Raw genomic sequence first — 22,549 nt, forward strand, 5'->3', positions numbered from 1 at the left:
GGTGTCGCCACTCCCACAATAAGTTACAATCTAAGGGTTTACCGCAAACGAGAGAGTCGAAATTTTGTTATCTAACCTCTTTATCACTCTTGCATATTTGAGCGATAATGAGGCAGATAGCTGAGTTTCGAATTCGCGGTTCCCGGTAGGCCCTTTGTAAACAAACCGCCTTGATGTATCAATGTCATACTTGATTGTCTGTGAAAACTTGTCAAAAAACAGTACAGTACAGTATGTATAAGTTACTTTAAGGTATACTTATGTCGCTAGTACTGCACTCTGGCGGCAAAACATTGCAGTAATACTCCCTATTGTTATGATTAGGCACCAAAACCTAATAAATTACTAAGCATTTTTAATAATATCTAACTCATTTGTCTGTCCCGTAAAATACAGGGTGCTTCCTGTAACAGGAGCAATAAATTAAACTGTAGGCTGTACTCCTCAAACTGACCAACATTTGTTCAGCAACTTTTAAAAATTATGAATCCTTTAGACTTCCTCTTTTTCATACAAAATAAATATTGCCTTCAATGTACGCTGACATCAGTGTGTTTGACGTTGCTTATCACGCTATAAACATAATAAAATTTGCAGTACATTGCGTCTTAGAATAAACTTTAAAGTGTAATTAAAATCAAAACCTGAGTTATTTTCAAAAGTTGCTGAACAAATGTTGGTCAGTTTGAGGAGTACAGCCTACAGTTCAATTTATTGCTCCTGTTACAGGAAGCACTCTGTATAAATCTAACCTTGTAACTACTTTCAGGAACTGCGAGACAGACTCAAAGCACAATTCGCCGAGAACGTCCTAAAAGATTCCCTCCTAGTGTTAGATGAAGTTAGCGAGAAGAGATATTTGGAGGCGTTCGATATCGGGTGCAAGATACTCATCACTACCAGGGACACGGATGTTGTGGATAATTTCCAAGCGCAGATCATTAAGGTACATATTATAGTACTAGCTTCGCACGGGTTAGCAAATTATACGTAAACCTTCCTCTTGAATCACTCTATCTATCTGAGATCCGCATGGCTCATTTCAACCATACATTACAACCATACACATCAATAACACACACACACACACACTTACTATTCTATCTAAATAGATCTTTACCCCTTTTATCTGAAATGTAAACAGTATTTTAGCTATGTAAGAAACTCCCCCTACTTTAAATATTTAGTTATAATTTTAATATTGTAAAACATATTTTTACCATTATAACCTTTGTATGAAAGAGCGAATTAGGCAAAAACTGGTTAAAAATAAACGAATTTTGAATTTTGAATTTTTTTGATCTATTAAAAAAACCGAATCAAAATCCGTTGCGTAGTTTTAAAGATCTAAGGATACATAGGGACAGACAGACAGCGGGAAGCGACTTTGTTTTATACTATGTAGTGATTTGCTTACATCGTCCACACGAATAACTGACAACTTCTAAATCTATACATAATGTTCATCGATGTTTGATGAAGAAGTGTTGTTTGTTGTACACTTTTTATAATATTTACGTGGATACACATGTTACAGCATATACCGTTTTTGTAACATGCAATAGAGTTTTTAGTTTTTGCTACGCAACAGTGGTATAACAACAGACACACACTCTTAACTTACGAAAGTTAAAAAACTATACATAATTGGATTACAGATTTCTTTCATGTAGATATCATAACAAGACTATGTGTGCCCGCTTGGCTGTCTATACCCATCGCTTTCGATCGGATCAGCAACGAGAAAAAGAATTCAATTTTAAATGTAAAAAGTAAAGGTCGATTTTCGACTGGCAAAAGACCCCTGGGAGTTTGGTAAAATTCCGAATTATAAAAAATGTTCATGGCTTGATATTAAAACTTGTCTACTCTTACAGATAGGAAACAATTTCGAAGAAAAGGAATCTCTAGAGCTTTTCGCCTCGTGTCTCGACGTAGACGTTAGCATGTTGCCGCGTCAAGCCAAGAAACTACACGACATCTGCAAAGGCAACCCATTCTATATCGCGCTGTTGGGCGCCATATTGTCAGAAAATAGACAGAGCCTGAACCATGACAATAGTAGATGGACTTATTACGTAAACAAGTTGCAGAAGAAGGAGTTTTTATTGTAAGTATATCACTTAACCTTTTCCACGCCGTGTCAAACACAATTTTTAATTTTCCGAAATAAAGATATTTTATTTTTATTTTTTATTTTTTTATTTTTTTAAAGCATTGAAGTGTCAAAACTGAAGTTGAACTTTATGTATATGCACGTAGGTCGATGTTGCTCTGTGGTCTGTGATCGATTAATCGGTCTTTGGCGTTGAACCTACGGTGCGGATATATCGGTCATTGGCGTCCAAATGGTTAATATTATCAGTATCAGGCTATGCCCTTGGAGCTCTCTCCTCTCTCTTAAACATTCGCACATTCTCCCTCCCTCTCATCATCTGTACGGTGTTAGATAAGGATAGACATATAGACACTTACTGCCTCGACATGGAGTATGTGGACTTGTCGGAAATTCAAACATTACACACAAAATTAAATCTTATGTTAAAATCGTAAAGGCTACCGTCAACCGGGGTGAATAGGGGTAAAGTTTAAAACGTGATTTACCTGTGATTTTTATAATAGCTACCCATACAAATTGTCTCATAAAAAACTATGTTATTTTCAATCGTTGGTGTGGGTATTTTCTAAGAAATTGTCAGATACAGTCTGTCGATTCGGAACATGTTCGGAACTGGCCCCGAACGGGTTATCCGTTGTCTATTGTTATGTGAAACCGCACGTGCTTCTACCTGCCTAAAAAAATAGGCCGTTTTTACCGGTTATTGAATTACCACTCTATACTGATTGCAATAAGGTTCCAAATTAACAAATGGAAAAATAATTTGCCATATCTTGTGTGGCAGGGACCACCCATGAACTATGGTTACTGAGTGCCGGCTTACCCTTTTTTAGCAGGTAGCGGCACGTGCGGTTTCACTTAACAATAGACAAAGGATAAGCCATTCGGGGCCAGTTCCGAATCGACGGACTATAAATCACATCAGCGAAAATCAGCGCTGCGCAGGCAATTTGTAATGAAATGACTGACGCAGCGTATGCTGAGCCCGTTCCTTTTGCCGCACAATTATTATTATTTTTTTAAATCCCTTTATGTTTTGTAGTATACAGGTTGTATGCTTTTTGTGTTGCAATAAATGGTTTCATATTCTTATTCTTATTCACATATTAAATTTTGTCCCTTTTCACCCCGGTACCTATCATTAACCTGTCGAATCCCACGATATGACGTCACCATAAGCGTTCTGGCTCATATATGAGCCGTGGGAGCTGACAGATTAAACATATAGTAACTTTTTTCAATGTTTCTTCATTGTTTCAGTTTACCGCGGCACGACAACCCGATCAAAGTCTGCATAAACGCGCTCGACTCCGCCACACTGCCGCTCTTCAAAAAGCTGGCCATACTCCCCGACAACGCTAAAGTCACCGCCAAAGTCATCGGTCGCTTATGGGACAAAAACGACACAGAAGTCGAAACTATCATGAAACAACTCCGTAGAAAATGCCTCATCATGGAAGATTATAACTACGACGAGAGAATATACGTTTACGAAATACATGACTTGATCATGAACTGTTTAAGATCGTCGCTAAGCGAGGATGAAATGAAGAAAACTCACGCAGAATTCCTAAAGAGATACCACTATGATAACATAAATACTACACCGCTAGATATAGTCGATGACGGTTATATAGCCTACTATATCGGTTATCACATATATAACACTAAGAATTCTAATAATAAGTGGAGTTTGTTTCATAAGCTGTTCTTGGATCTGAAGTTTTTGGGTAATAAGGTGAAGTTGACGGGACCGGGTGATGTTATATTGGATTTGCAGAAGTATGAGGAATTGATTGTCGAAGATGTAAGTTTATTATTTTACTATCTAAAATGAACACTTAGGAAAATTCTATACACCGTGGGCTGGAATAACCCGAAAGATTTTAACAGTGTATTCCTGATCATATTTAAAGACTAAAATTTCCTATCAACTTTTCTAGAATTTGCCTAGTTTCTGAGTTTTGACTGTTTAAAAAAAACATCTTTATCATAACTTAGTGTACAACGCCTTTTTTGATGGCGATGTTGCCACTATGGGGCATAGTCTAATGTGCTTATTAATAGATGTCACAAAATGACAAGCAACACTTTGCAAAAACTAGGATTTATGAAAAAAAAAGTACATATAAATACATTTTAAGTGGCAGTTTTATTAATAAAAAATATTTTTTTGCTAAAAAATACATTTAAAAAAAAAACAAAAACTTTTTTTTTCGCGAAATTGACATAAACTCGTACGACATTTTTTCCTTCTTTTGGCCTCAGAAATGTGTGGTTAAAATCTTTCGAGTTATTCGAGCCCACGGTGTATAATGTGACCAGTTTTAACAACCCTTGTGTGTATTAAACTATTATTATAATTTCAGGACCTAGATAAAGACTTGCTGCTAGCCTTGAAGATGTTCCTAGGCACGCACGGCATAGACCTATACCGGTACCCGTGCACAGACCTAGCGCAGAGCATATTACAACACGAGTCTAAAGGCATACTGTATAGTAAGGCGGCGGCAGTTGCACAAGAGAATACTGCTAAAAATGAGCTTTATTTTGAGTTTCTGTAAGTATTTATAAATTTTATAAATACTTTAACCCTTAAATCGGCACAATAAGGTTTAAGATTCCTTGGCACAATACAGGCTCTAATATAATAAAAAGAGAATTAACCCTACGTATGTCTAAGCACTGATCAGTGCGCACGAATTTAAATCCATTGTTGAATACAATAGGTTAAGAAGCGCTGGTGGCCTAGCGGTAAGAGCGTGCGACTTGCGATCCGGAGGTCGCGGGTTCGAACCCCGGCTCGTACCAATGAGTTTTTCGGAACTTGTGTACGAAATATCATTTGATATTTACCAGTCGCTTTTCGGTGAAGGAAAACATCGTGAGGAAACCGGACTAATCCCAATACGGGCCTAGTTTACCCTCTGGGTTGGAAGGTCAGATGGCAGTCGCTTTCGTAAAAACTAGTGCCCACGCCAATTACTGGGATTAGTTGCCAAGCGGACCCCAGGCTCCCATGAGCCGTGGCCAAAATGCCGGGACAACGCGAGGAAGAATTTGAATACAATAGGTTTAAATTCGTTCGCACTGATCAGTTCTTGTACATACGAAGCGTTAATGGTAATTGGGTCAAATATAAAAGAGGGTTTAAGTTTATGTCCAGTATTTTTTTAGGTTTCGAATTAAGGGTTAAATAAACTTTGGTACTGTCAACACCAAATAAATAATGACAGCATAAGTCGTGAAATATGCTATTACCACCCTTGCTATTATAGGATTTTTCGCGATATATTTGTCCACTTTGCCTGTAATAATTTTATTGCCGACTGTACATGCCTATAGCGATCAGTATAAGTACATAATATAGTATTTAATCGATTTTAACTTATCTTGTTTTTAGGCACGAACAAAACGTAGAGGAGATCAAACATTCAACAATAGACCTTAAGGAGGAGAACATAAGATGCGTCGGTTTTCTCGGTGACTACGTTCTAGTAGGCACTCTATCTGGCTCTATAAAGGTGAGATTCTAACTACTATTGTTTCTTAAGTATATCATCATGATAATTAAATGGTTTACAGCTTCTTTGATTATAAGTGTATGTACTATAGGGTATATTTTTTAAACGAGAATCAGTAAGTACTTTCTCACAATTAATTTTTGGTAGCGTAGCGGTAAAGCGAGTTACTTCCCTATCGAAATTCGTATCTATGAACTTTTCGAAATTTTGGTGAAGGAAACCGGACTAATCTCAATAAGGACTAGTTTCTCCGTTTTACAAGGTCAGCAGTCGCCAAATAAGTTGGCTGCCTCAAATTCTGGATTAGGTTGCTCAGAGGACTTTGGCCCTGTAAATGAGTCGTGGCAAAAAGCAGAGGTAACGCCAGTATTAGTACGACGATGAATAACTGCAGACAGTGCCAACTAATCTCATTAACTTTTTGACCCGAAGTCAGGCCTTCAGCTTTCCTAGTTCTGTTTGCACGCCGGATTGAAAGGAATTTAATTTTCCCGCTTCCTTTCTGTGGGTCAAAAGTAAGAGCCAGTTGCACCATCCGCACTTGACAGACTGATCAATGTCACCCGGCGCGCGGCGGCGGTTTCCTATGAAACTTTCCATACAATAAAATTTAGCGAACTCTTTAGCGATGACAAACAGTTTGGTGCAACCACTGACAATCCAACCTCTAGACTGAACTTAGGCCAATTCTTTCATGAAACCGATGCTGCCAAAAATACGGGGGTGCGGGGGGACGACGTGAGCGAATCCCGTGCCGTGATTGGTCCGTTCAAAGACACGGACCAATCACGGCACGGGATTGACTCGAAGATGGAGTAACGCTACCGTATCTGTGGCAGAGGGGGTAGCGCGACTATGCTATGTCTAGAGGTTGGATTGTCTGTGGGTGCAACCGATCCTAACTCTGTATATTTCCGCAGATGTTCAACATATCGACCAACAACCTGGCCAAAGATCTGCCCGGGCACGGGTCGCCCGTCAAGTGGGTCGGCGCGTGCCCCGTGAACCCGCCAGTCGTGGCCGCGCTCGCCTTCGACGGCGGTCTCACCGTGTGGTACGTCGACGACGTGCAGCCCGACACAGATACTATCGTCGAAGAAGGTAATTATCAAATGTATACGCCATGGATTTCTCTTTTAGTGATTTGGGGCGAAGTTAAAATCAGAAAAGGCCGTAAACGCGTTGTGGGAACACTTCTTATTCGAGCAAACACTTAAAAAATGTACGGCAAAACCAGGTTAAGACAATTTTTAAGGTACCACGCAAAACACTCGTTTTAAAGATAAAGATAAAAGATAGTTTATTCAAGTAGGCATAATTACAATGCGCTTATGATTGTCAAATAAAGCTACACCGGCTCCAACCGTACACCTCTGCCCCGAGAAGATATAAACCCCCCCCTCAATTGAAGGAGGGTATGCCAATGTGGGACCGGCAACAAACTCCTAACTCTTAATTCTTTTAAGCGGGAAAACTTTTTAACTATGCAAAAATGTATGAAACTCCAACCAAACTCTGTTAAGACCCATTTGTAAGAGACTAAAAATGCGTTTTAAACGGAAAAACTTCTTAGCCGTGCAAAAATGTATGTAAACTATTTAATTCTTTACTTATCACATTCACCGCCAAGAACACGCTAGCACGCACGTTCACGTTGTATTAAAAATGGGGCGTTTGACAATGAAAGTGTTAAACCCTTATGAAGAATCACAACCATATTATAAACCTTGTTATTAAGAGAAATAACGCACAAATTCGCTTGTCCGCAGACCCTGAGGAACTGTACAACAACAACTACCCCGGCAACCTGATCATCACGCCCAAACTGGGCCCCTTCATCGGCTGCCGGTGGCTGAACGACTCCGAGATGCTAGTAGCGCACACCGCCAAGATTGTCGTGCTGTATGACCCCCAGGGGGCGCCCAGACACACGTACACGGACCTTGTGGAGAGGGACAAGGAGTTGTTGTGCTGCGTGCCCAGTTATGACGACAGGTATGCGTGTTACACACTGTACTTTTGCATTATACTAGCGATCGGTCTAAGGCACTAATGTTAACTAAGGGCTCCAGGTAAACGCGGTTATAAAAGCTTTTCAAGGTCATACAACTACCCCAGCGTAGCGCACACCGCCAAGATTGTCGTACTGTATGACCCTCAAGGAGCGCCGAGACACACGTACACGGACCTTGTGGAGAGGGACAAGTTGTTGTGCTGTGTGCCCAGTTATGACGACAGGTATGCGTGTTACACACTGTACTTTTGCATTATACTAGCGACCGGTCTAATTCACTAATGGTAACTAAGGGATCCAGGTAAACCCGGTTATAAAAGCTTTTCAAGGTCATACAACTACCCCAGCGTAGCGCACACTGCGAAGATTGTCGTGCTGTATGACCCTCAAGGAGCGCCCAGACACACGTACACGGACCTTGTGGAGAGGGACAAGGAGTTGTTGTGCTGCGTGCCCAGTTATGACGACAGGTATCCGTGTTACACACTACTTTTGCATTATACTAGCGATCGGTCTAAGGAACTAATGTTAACTAAGGGATCCAGGTAAACCCGGTTATAAAAGCTTTTCAAGGTCATACAACTACCCCAGCGTAGCGCACACTGCGAAGATTGTCGTACTGTATGACCCTCAAGGGGCGCCGAGACACACGTACACGGACCTTGTGAAGAGGGACAAGGAGTTGTTGTGCTGAGTGCCCAGTTATGACGACAGGTATGCGTGTTTTATATATGTCAGTCGCCGTCATATGTAGACATGAAGACACATTGACGTATATCTCAGGACGGGCCTTACGGGCACTAAAATGGTACTAGTTCAGCGGTGTCACTCACGAATACTAGCCAATCGTGCAGTCTAACGCAACTAGTTGCGAGCAATCGCGCTCGTGATGCGAACCCATCAACCAATCGTGTTGTAGCGGTGTCACACCGCTGTACTGACCCCATTCATGCCCCATTCTTATTGCCCGTAAGGCCAGTCCTGAGATATACGTCAATGTGTAGACATTGTACAACGTATATTCAATCAATAAAATTGTTTTCAATTATTTATTTATGTATTTTTGTACACAGGTATTTGATAATGGCGTTGGCCAATAACAGTAAGAACTATGTGGATGTTATCGATCTGAAGACTAAAGAAAAAATGGTATCATTGGAAGAAAACGATACTGTATTGGATATCATCACTGTGCCAGGTATGTTACATACTTACATACTAAAATGCAGGCGGTCTTTACATTAGATGCCGGTGCGAGCGGGATATCGCTATATACGTGCATAGCGCTGTCTCGCTGACACATCGGAGCGGCGTGGTAATCCGCATCAGTGCGATAACCGCGTAAATCGCCTCTGAAGTTCATATTAAACTGTACTAAAAGTTTATATTTCTACTAAATAATGATATTTGTTTTACCAACTCACGCGCACTTTTTAACCATATAATCTTGTATAATATGTGATTGGAGCGACCAAGAATGCTGCGAATGCGGATGCCCTAAGCAAACCGCTCGGCATATCTTTTTGGAGTGCCCACTAACAGAGTACGATGGCCCAGTGGAAGACTTTAAGACCATAACGAGAGCAGCCATTACTTACTTGGAAAAATGTAGATATAGATTATAAACTATGTAACTATGTATGAGCAGTGTAAAATAAATGCCATACGATAAATAAATATTATATCACCCATTTCAGGCACACACCGAATAATAATTCTAACACCTAGAGAAGTGATAGAGCATGAACTAGAACTGAACGGACACCAAACCAACTTCGGTATCTGCCGCACTCGCTCCATCATCACAGGTAATAATAACATTGTAGATTTATTATAATTTTTATTTTGCATAATACAGGATGGCCCATTTAGATCGGTCAGTATGGGAAAGTCTGAAACTATAAGACATACGAAGATCTGTTCTTAGGAACCATGTCATCGATTTTAATAACAAGAAAAACTGCAATCATGGGCCATCCTATACAGGATATCATCAAATACAGGAACATATACATGTTACCTACAAAAATATGTCTTAGTGACTTTAATACTAGCATGTATTTAGAGATGACGTTTCGCAAACCGTGGAATATTTTGACACGAATACCACATATTTTGTTCATTTAGATCTCTATTTTTTCTACCGGTAGATACTTTTGTAGTTGTAAATTGTAAATCGCTCAACTATTGTTGCGATAACTGGCCATTATTCATAAATGTCTGTTAAATCTAACATGACATGCATAGTGGTTATTTATTCCTTATTCGTTATTCTGACACTTGTGTTTTTGAGAAGGGACAAATAATAGAAGTTTGCTAAGATTTTTGAATAAGAGGGAAATTATTCTTGTAACAACATTACTCAAATAGACTAACAATCATGTTTTCTTACAATAGGTGACGCGGTACGGGCCGAGCTAACATTCCTGTCGTTGGCGGTCAACAAGACTGGCTCCCTGTTGTTCATATCCACCGATGACAGTCGCATTATATGCGTCGACCTTAACAACCTGGCGAGGATCTTCGATCTAGAGAACCGGAGAGGGTAAGTCATAAATGTTCTTTACACAGCATACTTCAGTCTAGGTACAGGGAGGCACAGTTACTGCACTTATAGCAAGCACTTGGCAAATAAAGTTTTAGTAAAAGGTAGCTAAGTTCTGGGACTAAAACAAGTTTATATAATTACAGTTTTACTTACTTAACACTGAACTGACAGGACCGTTACTATTTGGTATTCACTGTGGCCAAGGCATGTTACCATTTGATTTTTATCATCTTAAAAACGTGTTAAACAGGTGCCGGGAAAAAAACATAGATTACAAAGATTTCTTACGGTTGAGACTTTCGCGTTTTAAACATTACACACTTTTTCATACACTTTTCGTCGGGTAGTCACAGTATCTCTGTTTTGACATTTTGCTGGGACATCAGTTAGCGACCATGACCAGTGAAACCTGTGTCGAAACGTTCGTAAATAAGATAGACCCGATTTTAAATGTGATTTAAATATTAAATCTGTGTATTTAACCTAATGTGTGCCAACATTTCAGCAACGTCATGTCCATGGCCGTGAGTGAAGTGTGGCACGACATTCTACCAGGCCCAGACGTTCTACTAACCGGGACGGGCACGATAGAAAACTGCGCCAAGGTGTGGCAGCTCGACCCCTCTTTCGTGGCGCAGAATACTCAGAAGAATGGGTAAGGAACATACCCCTACTAATATTTCAGCAACGTCATGTCCATGGCCGTGAGCGAAGTGTGGCACGACATTCTACCGGGACCAGACGTTCTACTAACCGGGACGGGCACGATTGAAAACTGCGCCAAGGTGTGGCAGCTCGACCCCTCTTTCGTGGCGCAGAATACTCAGAAGAATGGGTAAGGAACATACCCCTACTAATATTTCAGCAACGTCATGTCCATGGCCGTGAGCGAAGTGTGGCACGACATCCTACCAGGACCAGACGTCCTACTAACCGGGACGGGCACGATTGAAAACTGCGCCAAGGTGTGGCAGCTCGACCCCTCTTTCGTGGCGCAGAATACTCAGAAGAATGGGTAAGGAACATACCCCTACTAATATTTCAGCAACGTCATGTCCATGGCCGTGAGCGAAGTGTGGCACGACATCTTACCAGGACCAGACGTTCTACTAACCGGGACGGGCACGATAGAGTACTGCGCCAAGGTGTGGCAGCTCGACCCCTCTTTCGTGGCGCAGAATACTCAGAAGAATGGGTAAGGAACATACCCCTACTAATATTTCAGCAAAGTCATGTCCATGGCCGTGAGCGAAGTGTGGCACGACATTCTACCAGGACCAGACGTTCTACTAACCGGGACGGGCACGATTGAAAACTGCGCTAAGGTGTGGCAGCTCGACCCCTCTTTCGTGGCGCAGAATACTCAGAAGAATGGGTAAGGAACATAGTTACCCCTATTAATATTTCAGCAACGTCATGTCCATGGTTGTGAGCGAAGTGTGGCACGAAATCCTACCAGGACCAGACGTTCTACTAACCGGGACGGGCACGATTGAAAACTGCGCCAAGGTGTGGCAGCTCGACCCCTCTTTCGTGGCGCAGAATACTCAGAAGAATGGGTAAGGAATAAGGAACATACCCCTACTAATATTTCAGCAACATCATGACCATGGCGGTTAGTTTAGAAAGGCCCTACCGGGAAACGCGAAATCGAAACTCGGCTATCTTTATCGCTCGAATATATATGCAAGAGTGATAGAGAGGTTAGATAACAAGATTTTGACTCTCTCGTTTGCGGGAGACCCTTAGATTGTGACTTATTGTGGGAGTGGCGCCCCCTACGCAGAGTTTTGCGTAATATTATTCCCAATTGTAACATGATTGTATAGTCTATAAAGGAATGTTCCGATAATCACTACAAAATGCCTGTTAGGCCCAATGGTATTCTATTTAATAATTCACCCAAATGCTTTAATGTACAGACGATTTTTTGTAACATTATAAAGTAATGTGAAGTAATGTTAAGTAATGTGAAGTAATGGTTGGAGAATACGCAAATCATTTTTTAGCCAACCATAAAGTCCTTACCAGAAAACTTACAACGCTCTTTATTTTACTCAGGAAAGTGCGACTGACGACAAAATTCGACGTTAGCTTTGTGGAAGCTGTGTCGCCACACACGCCGACGGGCAACGGCAGTCACAGCGTTCACGTCACGCCCAAGAGGAACAAATCTTTCGCACTGCACTCTGAGGTAACTTAACTCCAACATATCAAGTTTATCTGATAAGATAAACTTGATATGCTGACTGTATCAATTTATTTTAAATTTGCGACATTTTCTATGTGTAGATCACGAAATCTTGTCACAATTTCGTAATAATCCTTTTGTTGTTTACTTCGTACATATTTACAGGGTAAATCCTTTATAAGGCGTAAGGGTGTCAGGAATTATGCAAAATTGAACCCTATAACTCCGAAATAAAGTTCAAATTCAGATGGGAAATATATCTGCCTTATAAAGGCTTAAATGCTAATTTTCGTCTTTAAAAAGCCAGGGAAGCTCTTGAAAGATTGTCGGGCTTAAACAAAATAACATAAGTAATGAAAATGGAAAAGTTAAGACACGATAACGTTTTGTGAGTAAAAGTTACTTCATCAATTGTATTTTTTTTTTTAGGATGAAAGGAAGAAACCACCGCTCAAAGGCACCATGAGTCTCGACCGTCACTCGAAGCCGTGCCTCGCGCTCAACCTCAAGGGAATATGCAACAACGACAGCGGCGCACAGCCCCTGCTGGCCGTGCTGGACGACAAGAACAACATACAGGTATGCACCTTATGTGGACGCACTAAGGTCGATATTACAAGCTACAAGCTCAAGGGAATATGCAACAACGACAGCGGCGCACAGCCCCTGCTGGCCGTGCTGGACGACAAGAACAACATACAGGTATGCACCTTATGTGGACGCACTAAGGTCGATATTACAAGCTACAAGCTCAAGGGAATATGCAACAACGACAGCGGCGCACAGCCCCTGCTGGCCGTGCTGGACGACAAGAACAACATACAGGTATGCACCTTATGTGGACGCACTAAGGTCGATATTACAAGCTACAAGCTCAAGGGAATATGCAACAACGACAGCGGCGCACAGCCCCTGCTGGCCGTGCTGGACGACAAGAACAACATACAGGTATGCACCTTATGTGGACGCACTAAGGTCGATATTACAATCTACAAGCTCAAGGGAATATGCAACAACGACAGCGGCGCACAGCCCCTGCTGGCCGTGCTGGACGACAAGAACAACATACAGGTATGCACCTTATGTGGACGCACTAAGGTCGATATTACAAGCTACAAGCTCAAGGGAATATGCAACAACGACAGCGGCGCACAGCCCCTGCTGGCCGTGCTGGACGACAAGAACAACATACAGGTATGCACCTTATGTGGACGCACTAAGGTCGATATTACAAGCTACAAGCTCAAGGGAATATGCAACAACGACAGCGGCGCACAGCCCCTGCTGGCCGTGCTGGACGACAAGAACAACATACAGGTATGCACCTTATGTGGACGCACTAAGGTCGATATTACAATCTACAAGCTCAAGGGAATATGCAACAACGACAGCGGCGCACAGCCCCTGCTGGCCGTGCTGGACGACAAGAACAACATACAGGTATGCACCTTATAACATCGCAATAAGGTTGAAAACAGAACAACTTCATTCCTAGCTGTGTCACGGACTTAAATGTGTACACGTGAACCTTAGATCGTCGCAATAGAGTCGGAAATGGTACTACGACCGCCTAAAGGCAGCATGTACCTATCTGACATGACTCTCAGTGCACTAGGTCTACGTCACAAATCAAGGTAAACTCTAGTTATGTTTGTAATCATCAAGTGGTAACCTCAGAAAGTGACAAAAAATCTTTGAAAACCACCAGTTGTCATTGGAGAATCACTGTATAAACTCTATTTACAATTATTTATTTCTTCCACAGATAATCCGCGGAACAAAAATGCTCACCGAAATAATAACGAAGGCAGACGAAAGGATAACCGCCCTAAAAATCTCCCCGTGCAACCAGTACATCATATATGGTCTGCGCTCAGGCCGGGTGCAGAAATACGCGCTCCGCACTAAAGAAACCAAAATTATACTTGACGTGAAGAGTGCCGTTCAGGTATAGTAACATTTTTCAACAGGCCAAGGCAAAATAAACCTTATGTTAATGTTTAAAGAGACCCCATTAATGCAGAGCTTTTCTCGACGTGAAGTGGTATTTATCCATCTAAGGCCTACCATACAGAATTTGAAACAATAGGAAATTAAGTCGATTTTATTTAATCGAACGAAATGTGTGGAATGTAACGCTGTTTCAATTGAAAAAGACTTAAATCTCATTGAAGTAATTACTATAGGGCCTAAAGTAAACCTACTTTACCTAAGGGTGGTATTCTACCTGTCCAATGTCATTGCGTCTCACTCTCTTATTAAGCAAATGTGACACGCAATACACATTGAACAAAGAAGTTGGATAGGTGAAACACCACCTTTAAGGCTTTACCTATGTCACTGTCGTAAACGTAATTATAAGGAAAAACATAACATTTTCCATAAAAGAGATAAGGACAACTCTCCGTACAGTCGCCCAGACACTTAGGCAACCTTTCTTCCAGTACTTGAGCTTCGTGAACCCTAACTTGTTGGTGGCGGCCGGGAAGAATCGGTGTCTGATGGCGTACAGGCTGACCAGCGACGGGAAATGGATGCCGGAGATGCTGCAGAAGGGAAACAGCTATCTGGGCTCGCAGGAGATATTAAATGATATGGAAGGTAAGTGCCTGTAGCATACATGCTCGTATTGCTATATAGATGTGTTTGTTACTTGGAGGATATAATCAAACGGAGACGCCATGTCTGTAATTTTCTGTACAAAACAGTCTGCCGATTTTTGCGGGGGAGGGGAACGTCAAATGTATGCGTAACGTAAAAATAGCCATGTCAGATAAACGTCAGTCCATACATTGTGTATGACCGTTGGCCGCCTATTTTCGACAGAGGGGAAAGCCTGTTAATGGCTACTCCGTTTAGTTGTATCCTCCAAGGTTTGTTAGGATTTAAATAATGTCCGACAGAAACAGCTTTTTTATGATAAGTATTGCGAAAAAATTACTAAAACATTTTAGTAATTCTGGTAATGATGGTAAAAACGTTAATTAATTTTTTAACACATTTTTAGTTAATTTAATTTAGTAGTATTGTTTCAGTTTCATATTTTTATGTTTGTCAATAAATAAATATGCTCTTCTAGACATTTTCAGTTTCGGTTCGGCAAATTTGGCTCCAAAACCGAAATTAAATCGAAACTCGAGTTTAGACGTAACCGCCATGGGCGTAACCACTCGTTTCAAATACGGCGGAATGCTGTCAAAGGGCGATATCAGACAGAAAAGAGAGTTCTAATTACTAGTAGTGTTAAAATTTAAACGAAACAATAAATAAATGAAGTCGCATAAAATAGCTTGGCATTTTCTATTACGCCTTTGACAAGAACTGGTGGGAGACGGGTCAAGACCGGGATACGTGAAAAGGGAGGAGGGAGACCTTTGCCCAGCAGTGGGACACTCTAGGCTCATATATAGTATTTTATGCAACCGTTGTTTAAGAGGGGTCAAAAAAGGCGAGTGGCGTGAGAGCGTTATTAAAGACGCCACGAGTATTTTTTGACTCAGTTAAACAACGTTGCATACAATACTTTTTCTACGACCAAGCACTTTGAAATTTTTTTGTAAATTCAACAAATATTTTTTATTCAACAAAAATAATACTTTAAACAAGTGGAATCATATAGGACATATATGTAGGTAAACAAACCAAAAGTACCTATACAGCTAAGATACGCGACCCGGCCACCGCGCCCCGCGCCCCACGGCCGGTTGGTCAGCGACACCTTCTTGTAACTCATGAGGCCCTGGTACTTGCTCTTAGTTAAATTACAATTTTGGACAGTTTTTTTCTCGATTTTGGCCACAGTAGCCTATGGAGACTAACAAGCAACGCTAAGCTGTGTTCGTAGTTTATGGATCTTGCTATATTACGGGTGTCACATGCGCGTTTCTGACTTTTGAAGCAATTTTATTGTTTCTACTAGTTAGTACTCATCTGTCAGAAATGACAATTAAAATTAGGTTGGCAACAATGTATTTCATACAATATTTTTTAAGTGGCACGAAGTATCGTAAAAGTACCAAAAAGATATGCGTGTATGCACAAATATGTTTTTGGGGAATAGACTAAAGACTTGTCTTGACAACTATAACATAGGGGTTTAAAGGTGTGTGTACGACCTTTTAAATGACAAATAAAAGTACGGGAGTAGAAAAAATAAATAAATAATAGCTTCAACCTTATTATTTAACTCTTTGACCTCCAGCCCAATATCGACCATCGTGCATTCCGATAAGGTTCACGATAACGCGCCGCGCACGACAGGCGTGGCGTTCAAAAGGATAAATTATTAAAAAAAAATCTCTGTATAGTCAATGGAATTTAAAATGTTAGGGTAAAGCTAAAGCAGCGGTCGGCAACCTTTTAGCAGCTAAGGGCGACATGGTAGTTAGAGAAGTTGACGCGGGCCACACTTTGTTAATATTTATGACTTATCAGACATTGTCATTTGTCAATATTACATACAATATAGCCAGGGAGGCTGTCCGGCCCCCTGTTGCAAACCGCTGGACTAAATTATTGTTTCTTTGCAGGTATAAAAAAGAAAAACGGCCAACCGGACCGTCTTTCCAACTCTAGCAGTGAGAGTAACCTCAGCTCCAAAGATCGTCAGTTCCCAGGCACCAGAGGCTGCCTCAGCGAAAGCACTTTAGTAGACTGTTTCTACCACAAAGGGCTTCTAACGGTGGAATATAATGCCACTGTTAAACTCTGGGACGAGCTGCATTGGAGAGCTGAAGTGTTGAATGGGAGACAGAACGATGTACAAGTCAGTTGTGCGGCGTTTAAGAAAAATGTGTTGGTGGTCTGTGATGATTATAATAAGAAGTTTCAGGTGAGTTGGGTGGCCGAGGGAAGTGAGGTGTGTTATGGAGCTCTGAATAGGGGGTATAGGCTAGATGAAAAATTTTCATTTATGGTAACAATCAATCAGGTTTGTTTTTAGGATCAAATGTCTATATAGGACCCATTGCATTAAAGCAATACAAAAGTCAGAAATTATAGTCAAAGTCCGACAGTCGTACTTCACTCGCGAAACGCCCCTAACAAATCGCTATAGGAACGTGACGTCAAGGTCACTGAGATCGCATCTTGAAGTATGAACAAAACAAGAAAATTGAATTTTTGTCGGTGAAATATTGCGTTTATGTATATAGTTGCTATACAATCTTTTTTTGGATAAAATGTGAGGAACCGAACGGTATCCTTACTTATTTCGTTTTTGAAAGTAAAAAAAAAAATTAAATTTGGAAACTTTTGAGGTATACGTACGTATTTTGTATTATTTCCATTTTTTTTAATATCCACAATATTGTGATAAATTTAGTTATAAAATTCAACATGTGTCATCATCCCTATTACTGCAATGTTTTGCCGCCAGACTGTAGCACTAGGACCCATCGTAAACCATAGAGTAACTTATACATACTGTGCCTTAAACTGTTCTTTGACAAGTTTTCACAGACAGTAAAATATGCCATTGATACATCAAGGCGGTTTGTTTACAAAGGGCCTACCGGGAAACGCGAGTATCGAAACTCAGCTATCTGCCTCTTTACCGCTCGAATATGCAAGAGGTTACATAACAAAATTTCGGCTCTCTCGTTTGCGGGAGACCCTCAGATTGTGAGCAATTGTGGTAGTGGCGCCCCCTACGCAGAGTTTCGCGTAATATTCCCTATTCTTTAATGTTAATAGATGAAATGACTTATCGGTCACACAATAGGTTTTAACTAGAAGATTAAACCGATATATGTCACACACACTTGTTTTTAGACGTTCGAACTGCGCGAGGGGAACCAGACCGAACTGCATAAGATCCAGGAGTACAGACTGAACAACAAAATCGTTTCCTGCGATCTCACGTCCGACGGGCTCATACTGGCTATGGGACTCGACTCGGGCGATGTTGTGGTATGATTTCGACTGTATTGTTATATATTTAAGATTGAATTTGGAATGCAACTAACTATTCCAGTGGTGGTGTCATGATTAAATTGAAAAACAAGTGATGTAGTTGCCATTTCGTATGGTCTATCTTACCTGGCTTAGAACAATGAAAATTAGCGAGCCACTAATCGTGCAGTTGAATATTTAAAAAAATAGTTACCGATTATGGTTTTTTTTTAAATAGTATTTTTGGAAGCCCTTTTGATCTAATGATAGTGCTCTTTATACTGTCATATTTTTTCTCGAGAAACAAAAGGAATATAATTTATCACTTATGTGTGCAATTTATTCTCGGTTGGAATGAGTATAGTTGATTAACATTAAAACTTTTTTCTAGTTATGGAACGTGCCAGGCAAACGCCAGCTCCGCCTCCTAAAGCACCACAAAGCGAAGGTCCAATGGTGCGCCTTCTCCCCCGTCCCCGACCGCATCTTCACCCCCCCCCACTCCCCCACCACCCCCACCGACGACAACCAACCCCCCCTCGTCCTCGTCACAATGGCGGCCGAAATAGTCTGGTGGAACATAACGTATGTTATAAACAACAAGCCGCCGCCACGGAAGATCAACGTGGTGACTCCGCTGGTGTTGAGTCCACGGGAGATCACGTCGGCTGTGGGGAACATGAATATTGGCTCGAGCAACTTCTTCTTTGGGGGCGGAGGAGTCAGTTGCTGGAGGGAGCTTTGGAGGAAAAAGACGTGAGTAGTTCGTCTACAAATAAGTTGATGCTGTTTTTGTGTATATTTGTGAGCTAGCTATATAAACTCAAAACAAAAACGGCCGTTTAAACTTTGGACGCATAGATTGACGAATCCAGCAACATAGAAACTAGTTTGATGTATTCAAAAGGTATTTTAATACAAGATACAGTATAGCGGCCCCCTTTTCTAAATATATTTCGTTAAATTTAAATAATCACGATTATTCAGCAGTGGCGTTAGTGTGCACGATGATGGGCTCTTAAGCTAGCTACATGGTTACTTTAACCACTATATCATCATGAAACACGGAAGGTTGTGAGTTCAAACCTTCACGGCGCTCAATAGTTATGATAAGAAAAAAAAAGTCAGTTACAATATCAAACTTATTGCCGTTTCATGATAATTATTTTAACTATGTCGACAAGCAGATACACCCTACAATCCCTACATTATATTATTGTCTCTACATATATGTTTGAACGCCTTAACTGAATATAACGAGTGTTGGCCGTAATGTGCAAAAACAATCAATATTTTTGTCCATTTCAGATATAAAGAGGGCTCAAAAAGAAGAGACATATTGGCGTGCATCAAGTTGTCAGGTATGAATGCAAAAAAGTTGTGTTTCGATGAGAAATTCTCTTGTTTCGTGACCGTCGACAACCCTGGCCATATCCACATAATGAACGTTATGTCGTAGCAACAAAACTGCCGATGCGCTATAGCTAGGGCTGCCACTCGATGTTATGGGTGCATTGGTTTGTGAAATTAAATCTTAATATGTTTTATTTTGCCAGCTAAATTATCTAGCGAGGGAAAATACGTTAGTGGTTAAGACTTCGCTGGCTAAGTTATCTGGCAAGGATAAACGACAATCGCGCGCGATAAAGATGTAGTCAATATTTTAAATTTCGGTGGTTATATGCGAGGTTTATTATAGTAGTTTATGCAACAGTGATATAATAAGGGTTCTTAAAATTCAAGGGTCGAAGTTACAAAACGAGACGTAGTCGAGTTTTGTAAAAAAAGACCCGAGAATTTTAAGAACCAATTATGAGCTGTTGCATACATTACTTTTTCTATGACAGCTGCAGAAAAAAAAAAAAAAAAAAAAGTTATTATTAAAAAAAAAGAGTTATTATTTAAAAAAAAAGAGTTATTATTTAAAAAAAATGAGTTATTATTTAAAAAAAAAAGAGTTATTATTTAAAAAAAAAAAAAGAGTTATTATTGTAAATGAAAACATACCTCTTTCAATCAAGATGATCGGAACTTGTATCTTAAAAAAAAAAAGCAGTTGTATTATACTCATAAGATGACTGCTAGCAGTCATCTTATGAGCCTATAGACAAAGCATTCAAATGACATTGCTTTAGATATCACTGTCAGTCATTTAATTGACACATTTAAGTGCTGGAGTAGAAAAATGTATTTTTGATTTCGCTGGATAGGTTAACTGGCGACTTTAAAAGTTTATCGCGCAAGTAAATAATTGGGTATTTAAAGAGAGTGTTTCTAGTATCTGTTTTAGATATTGTTTGATATGCGGAAATAAACATAATGCCCTAACAGAGATGGCAGCCTTGTAGGGCAATTAAGATATTGTTAAATAGATTTTTAAATAATTTTAAACTATGTATTGCGTACACATTATTTTTATTCGCTACTTTTCTTAGTTAATTTCAATGGTGATATACCAGTTCTTCCAATGCATTTCAAATGTTTATGTTAATCCTAGTTTTCTATTAGTTTCATGTATACGATTTGCCATAATGTTAAAATGATTTTAGTAAATTTTTGTCAATTCGACCTGGGGCGAAATTAATGTAATCACGTTTAGACAAAAATGTAGTCTCGAAGTAGTTCTTATCTTCAAATCTTTGGGGTATGATTGATGAAGATTACAGTATTAATTTTAAACGACTCTCTATTCATCCATCCAGATCTGAATTTGCCTGCATATTTTGTGTGCCGTTAAGAGCCAACAGGAGCTAAGATTTAAATATTTTAGGTAAATATACCCGTCTCGCTAACGGAAGCGACTCCTAAAACTAGTGCGATAAGGACAAGGCGAAAAATCCTGCGTAAAAATATCAAAAATCGAGCTTTTGTACTCGACTGTTTCCTCCTCCAAAACTTAACCAATCGTAACCAAATTTGGAAATCTAAATGATTATGACATTATCTGTCTCGGACCGTTTTGCTTTTTTGACTAATTGATGTCAGTTTTGAATAGCACGCCTCTCATTGCGGCATAGTCAATTAGGCCATTTTGGCCATTTTTGAAGGGCTCTAGCGCCTTAAAAAATAAAAATATCAAAAAAAGCAAAACGGTCCGACACAGATATTGACAATATTAATCTGTGTTGAAAAAATCATTGTTCTAGCTTCAAAACCCACGGAGGAAACAGTCGAGTACGTTTGTATGGAGAAATGACCACTCCTGTTGGCTCTTAAAGACATTTCGCTTTTGATACTATTATTTAAATTTCGTATTCGTAGTGTTACTGTTTACTATTATAGTTATGAATTGAAACTGCCCGCCTCTTCGTCTACGTAAATAATACGATTAAGATAATTTTATACATTCTCAACGAAAATGATGCTCACTATATCGTGATATTTTGAACAAAATCGTAGCGTAAAAGTCAAGCGCACAATACGTAACGTAAGTACGTTGATAAAATAAGCATTTTATAGCCTTAAGGTTCTTTGGTCAGTCTTTTACTGTATCTTGAACAACTGAACTTAATGTGCGAAGTCCAACAAAAAATTGTGTTGTCTGTTAGTTGTATTTTCAACAGTAAACGATTTGATATGTAGTGTTATGACGTCATAAGTTTTTTAATGTCTTCGCACGTTTATGGTAGTTCAATTGTTTTTATCTTAAGAAAATGTAACTTTTAAGCGTAATTCAAATGGTTGATAAAAGCAGCATTGTAATAGCCTAAATATTGAGATTACGATGGTTAGTGTCGTTAACTAATGAGATTTACCATGTGTTCAATCCCACCATGTTCTGTCATGAATACGTACATATTTAACAAATATACCGTAAGTAACCCTTATGCACTGCGTGTTTTCTGGGCGTTTTAGTCTATGAGATGAAATATCTATTCGAAACTTTTTGAACTCGAAATATAATTAAATGGGATGGTTTTTCATCTAGTTCACGGAACTGTCATGCAATCGGGTTGATATTTCAGAACCATGAACTCCATAATTTTCTAAGAAACGAGAATGATTTAAGATCAATTCAGTGTACAATGGTAATACTTAAAATAGCCAATAATATCATAGAGTTTTATACTGCTTTACTACCTTAGTCATAATTTTAAATGGTCATAGTTGAAGCAAACCCTGAACATTATAGTGCCGTCTCAAAACTACCGTACAGTTGTTATTTATTTATCATATTGCAGTTATTTTCTTATTCCGTATCGATTTTATTTCAAAATGTGCTTCCAATCCTATCCTAGTCTGAACTAGGTTAAACATAATG

At 39.9% G+C, this 22,549-nt stretch overlaps 1 protein-coding gene across 1 annotated transcript in view; it reads left to right on the plus strand.

Annotated features, from left to right (window-relative positions):
* Window positions 1-19,973, plus strand: part of LOC134651469 (uncharacterized) — a 33,591-nt gene extending 13,618 nt beyond the window's left edge. The window contains exons 6-24 of the mRNA XM_063506581.1: window positions 770-946; window positions 1,878-2,110; window positions 3,380-3,926; window positions 4,489-4,679; window positions 5,523-5,643; window positions 6,564-6,744; window positions 7,413-7,638; window positions 8,731-8,855; window positions 9,355-9,465; window positions 10,055-10,202; window positions 10,711-10,860; window positions 12,267-12,399; window positions 12,826-12,975; window positions 14,162-14,344; window positions 14,841-14,997; window positions 16,926-17,227; window positions 18,169-18,306; window positions 18,680-19,044; window positions 19,597-19,973. Coding sequence (XP_063362651.1) covers window positions 770-946; window positions 1,878-2,110; window positions 3,380-3,926; window positions 4,489-4,679; window positions 5,523-5,643; window positions 6,564-6,744; window positions 7,413-7,638; window positions 8,731-8,855; window positions 9,355-9,465; window positions 10,055-10,202; window positions 10,711-10,860; window positions 12,267-12,399; window positions 12,826-12,975; window positions 14,162-14,344; window positions 14,841-14,997; window positions 16,926-17,227; window positions 18,169-18,306; window positions 18,680-19,044; window positions 19,597-19,747 — 3,789 coding nt within the window. The 3' untranslated portion in view covers window positions 19,748-19,973. The remainder of the gene's footprint in view (window positions 1-769; window positions 947-1,877; window positions 2,111-3,379; window positions 3,927-4,488; window positions 4,680-5,522; window positions 5,644-6,563; window positions 6,745-7,412; window positions 7,639-8,730; window positions 8,856-9,354; window positions 9,466-10,054; window positions 10,203-10,710; window positions 10,861-12,266; window positions 12,400-12,825; window positions 12,976-14,161; window positions 14,345-14,840; window positions 14,998-16,925; window positions 17,228-18,168; window positions 18,307-18,679; window positions 19,045-19,596) is intronic.
* The last annotated feature ends 2,576 nt before the right edge of the window (window positions 19,974-22,549 follow it).

The sequence above is a fragment of the Cydia amplana genome, chromosome 10 (genome assembly GCF_948474715.1).
Source record: "Cydia amplana chromosome 10, ilCydAmpl1.1, whole genome shotgun sequence".
Classification (NCBI taxonomy): domain Eukaryota; kingdom Metazoa; phylum Arthropoda; class Insecta; order Lepidoptera; family Tortricidae; genus Cydia; species Cydia amplana.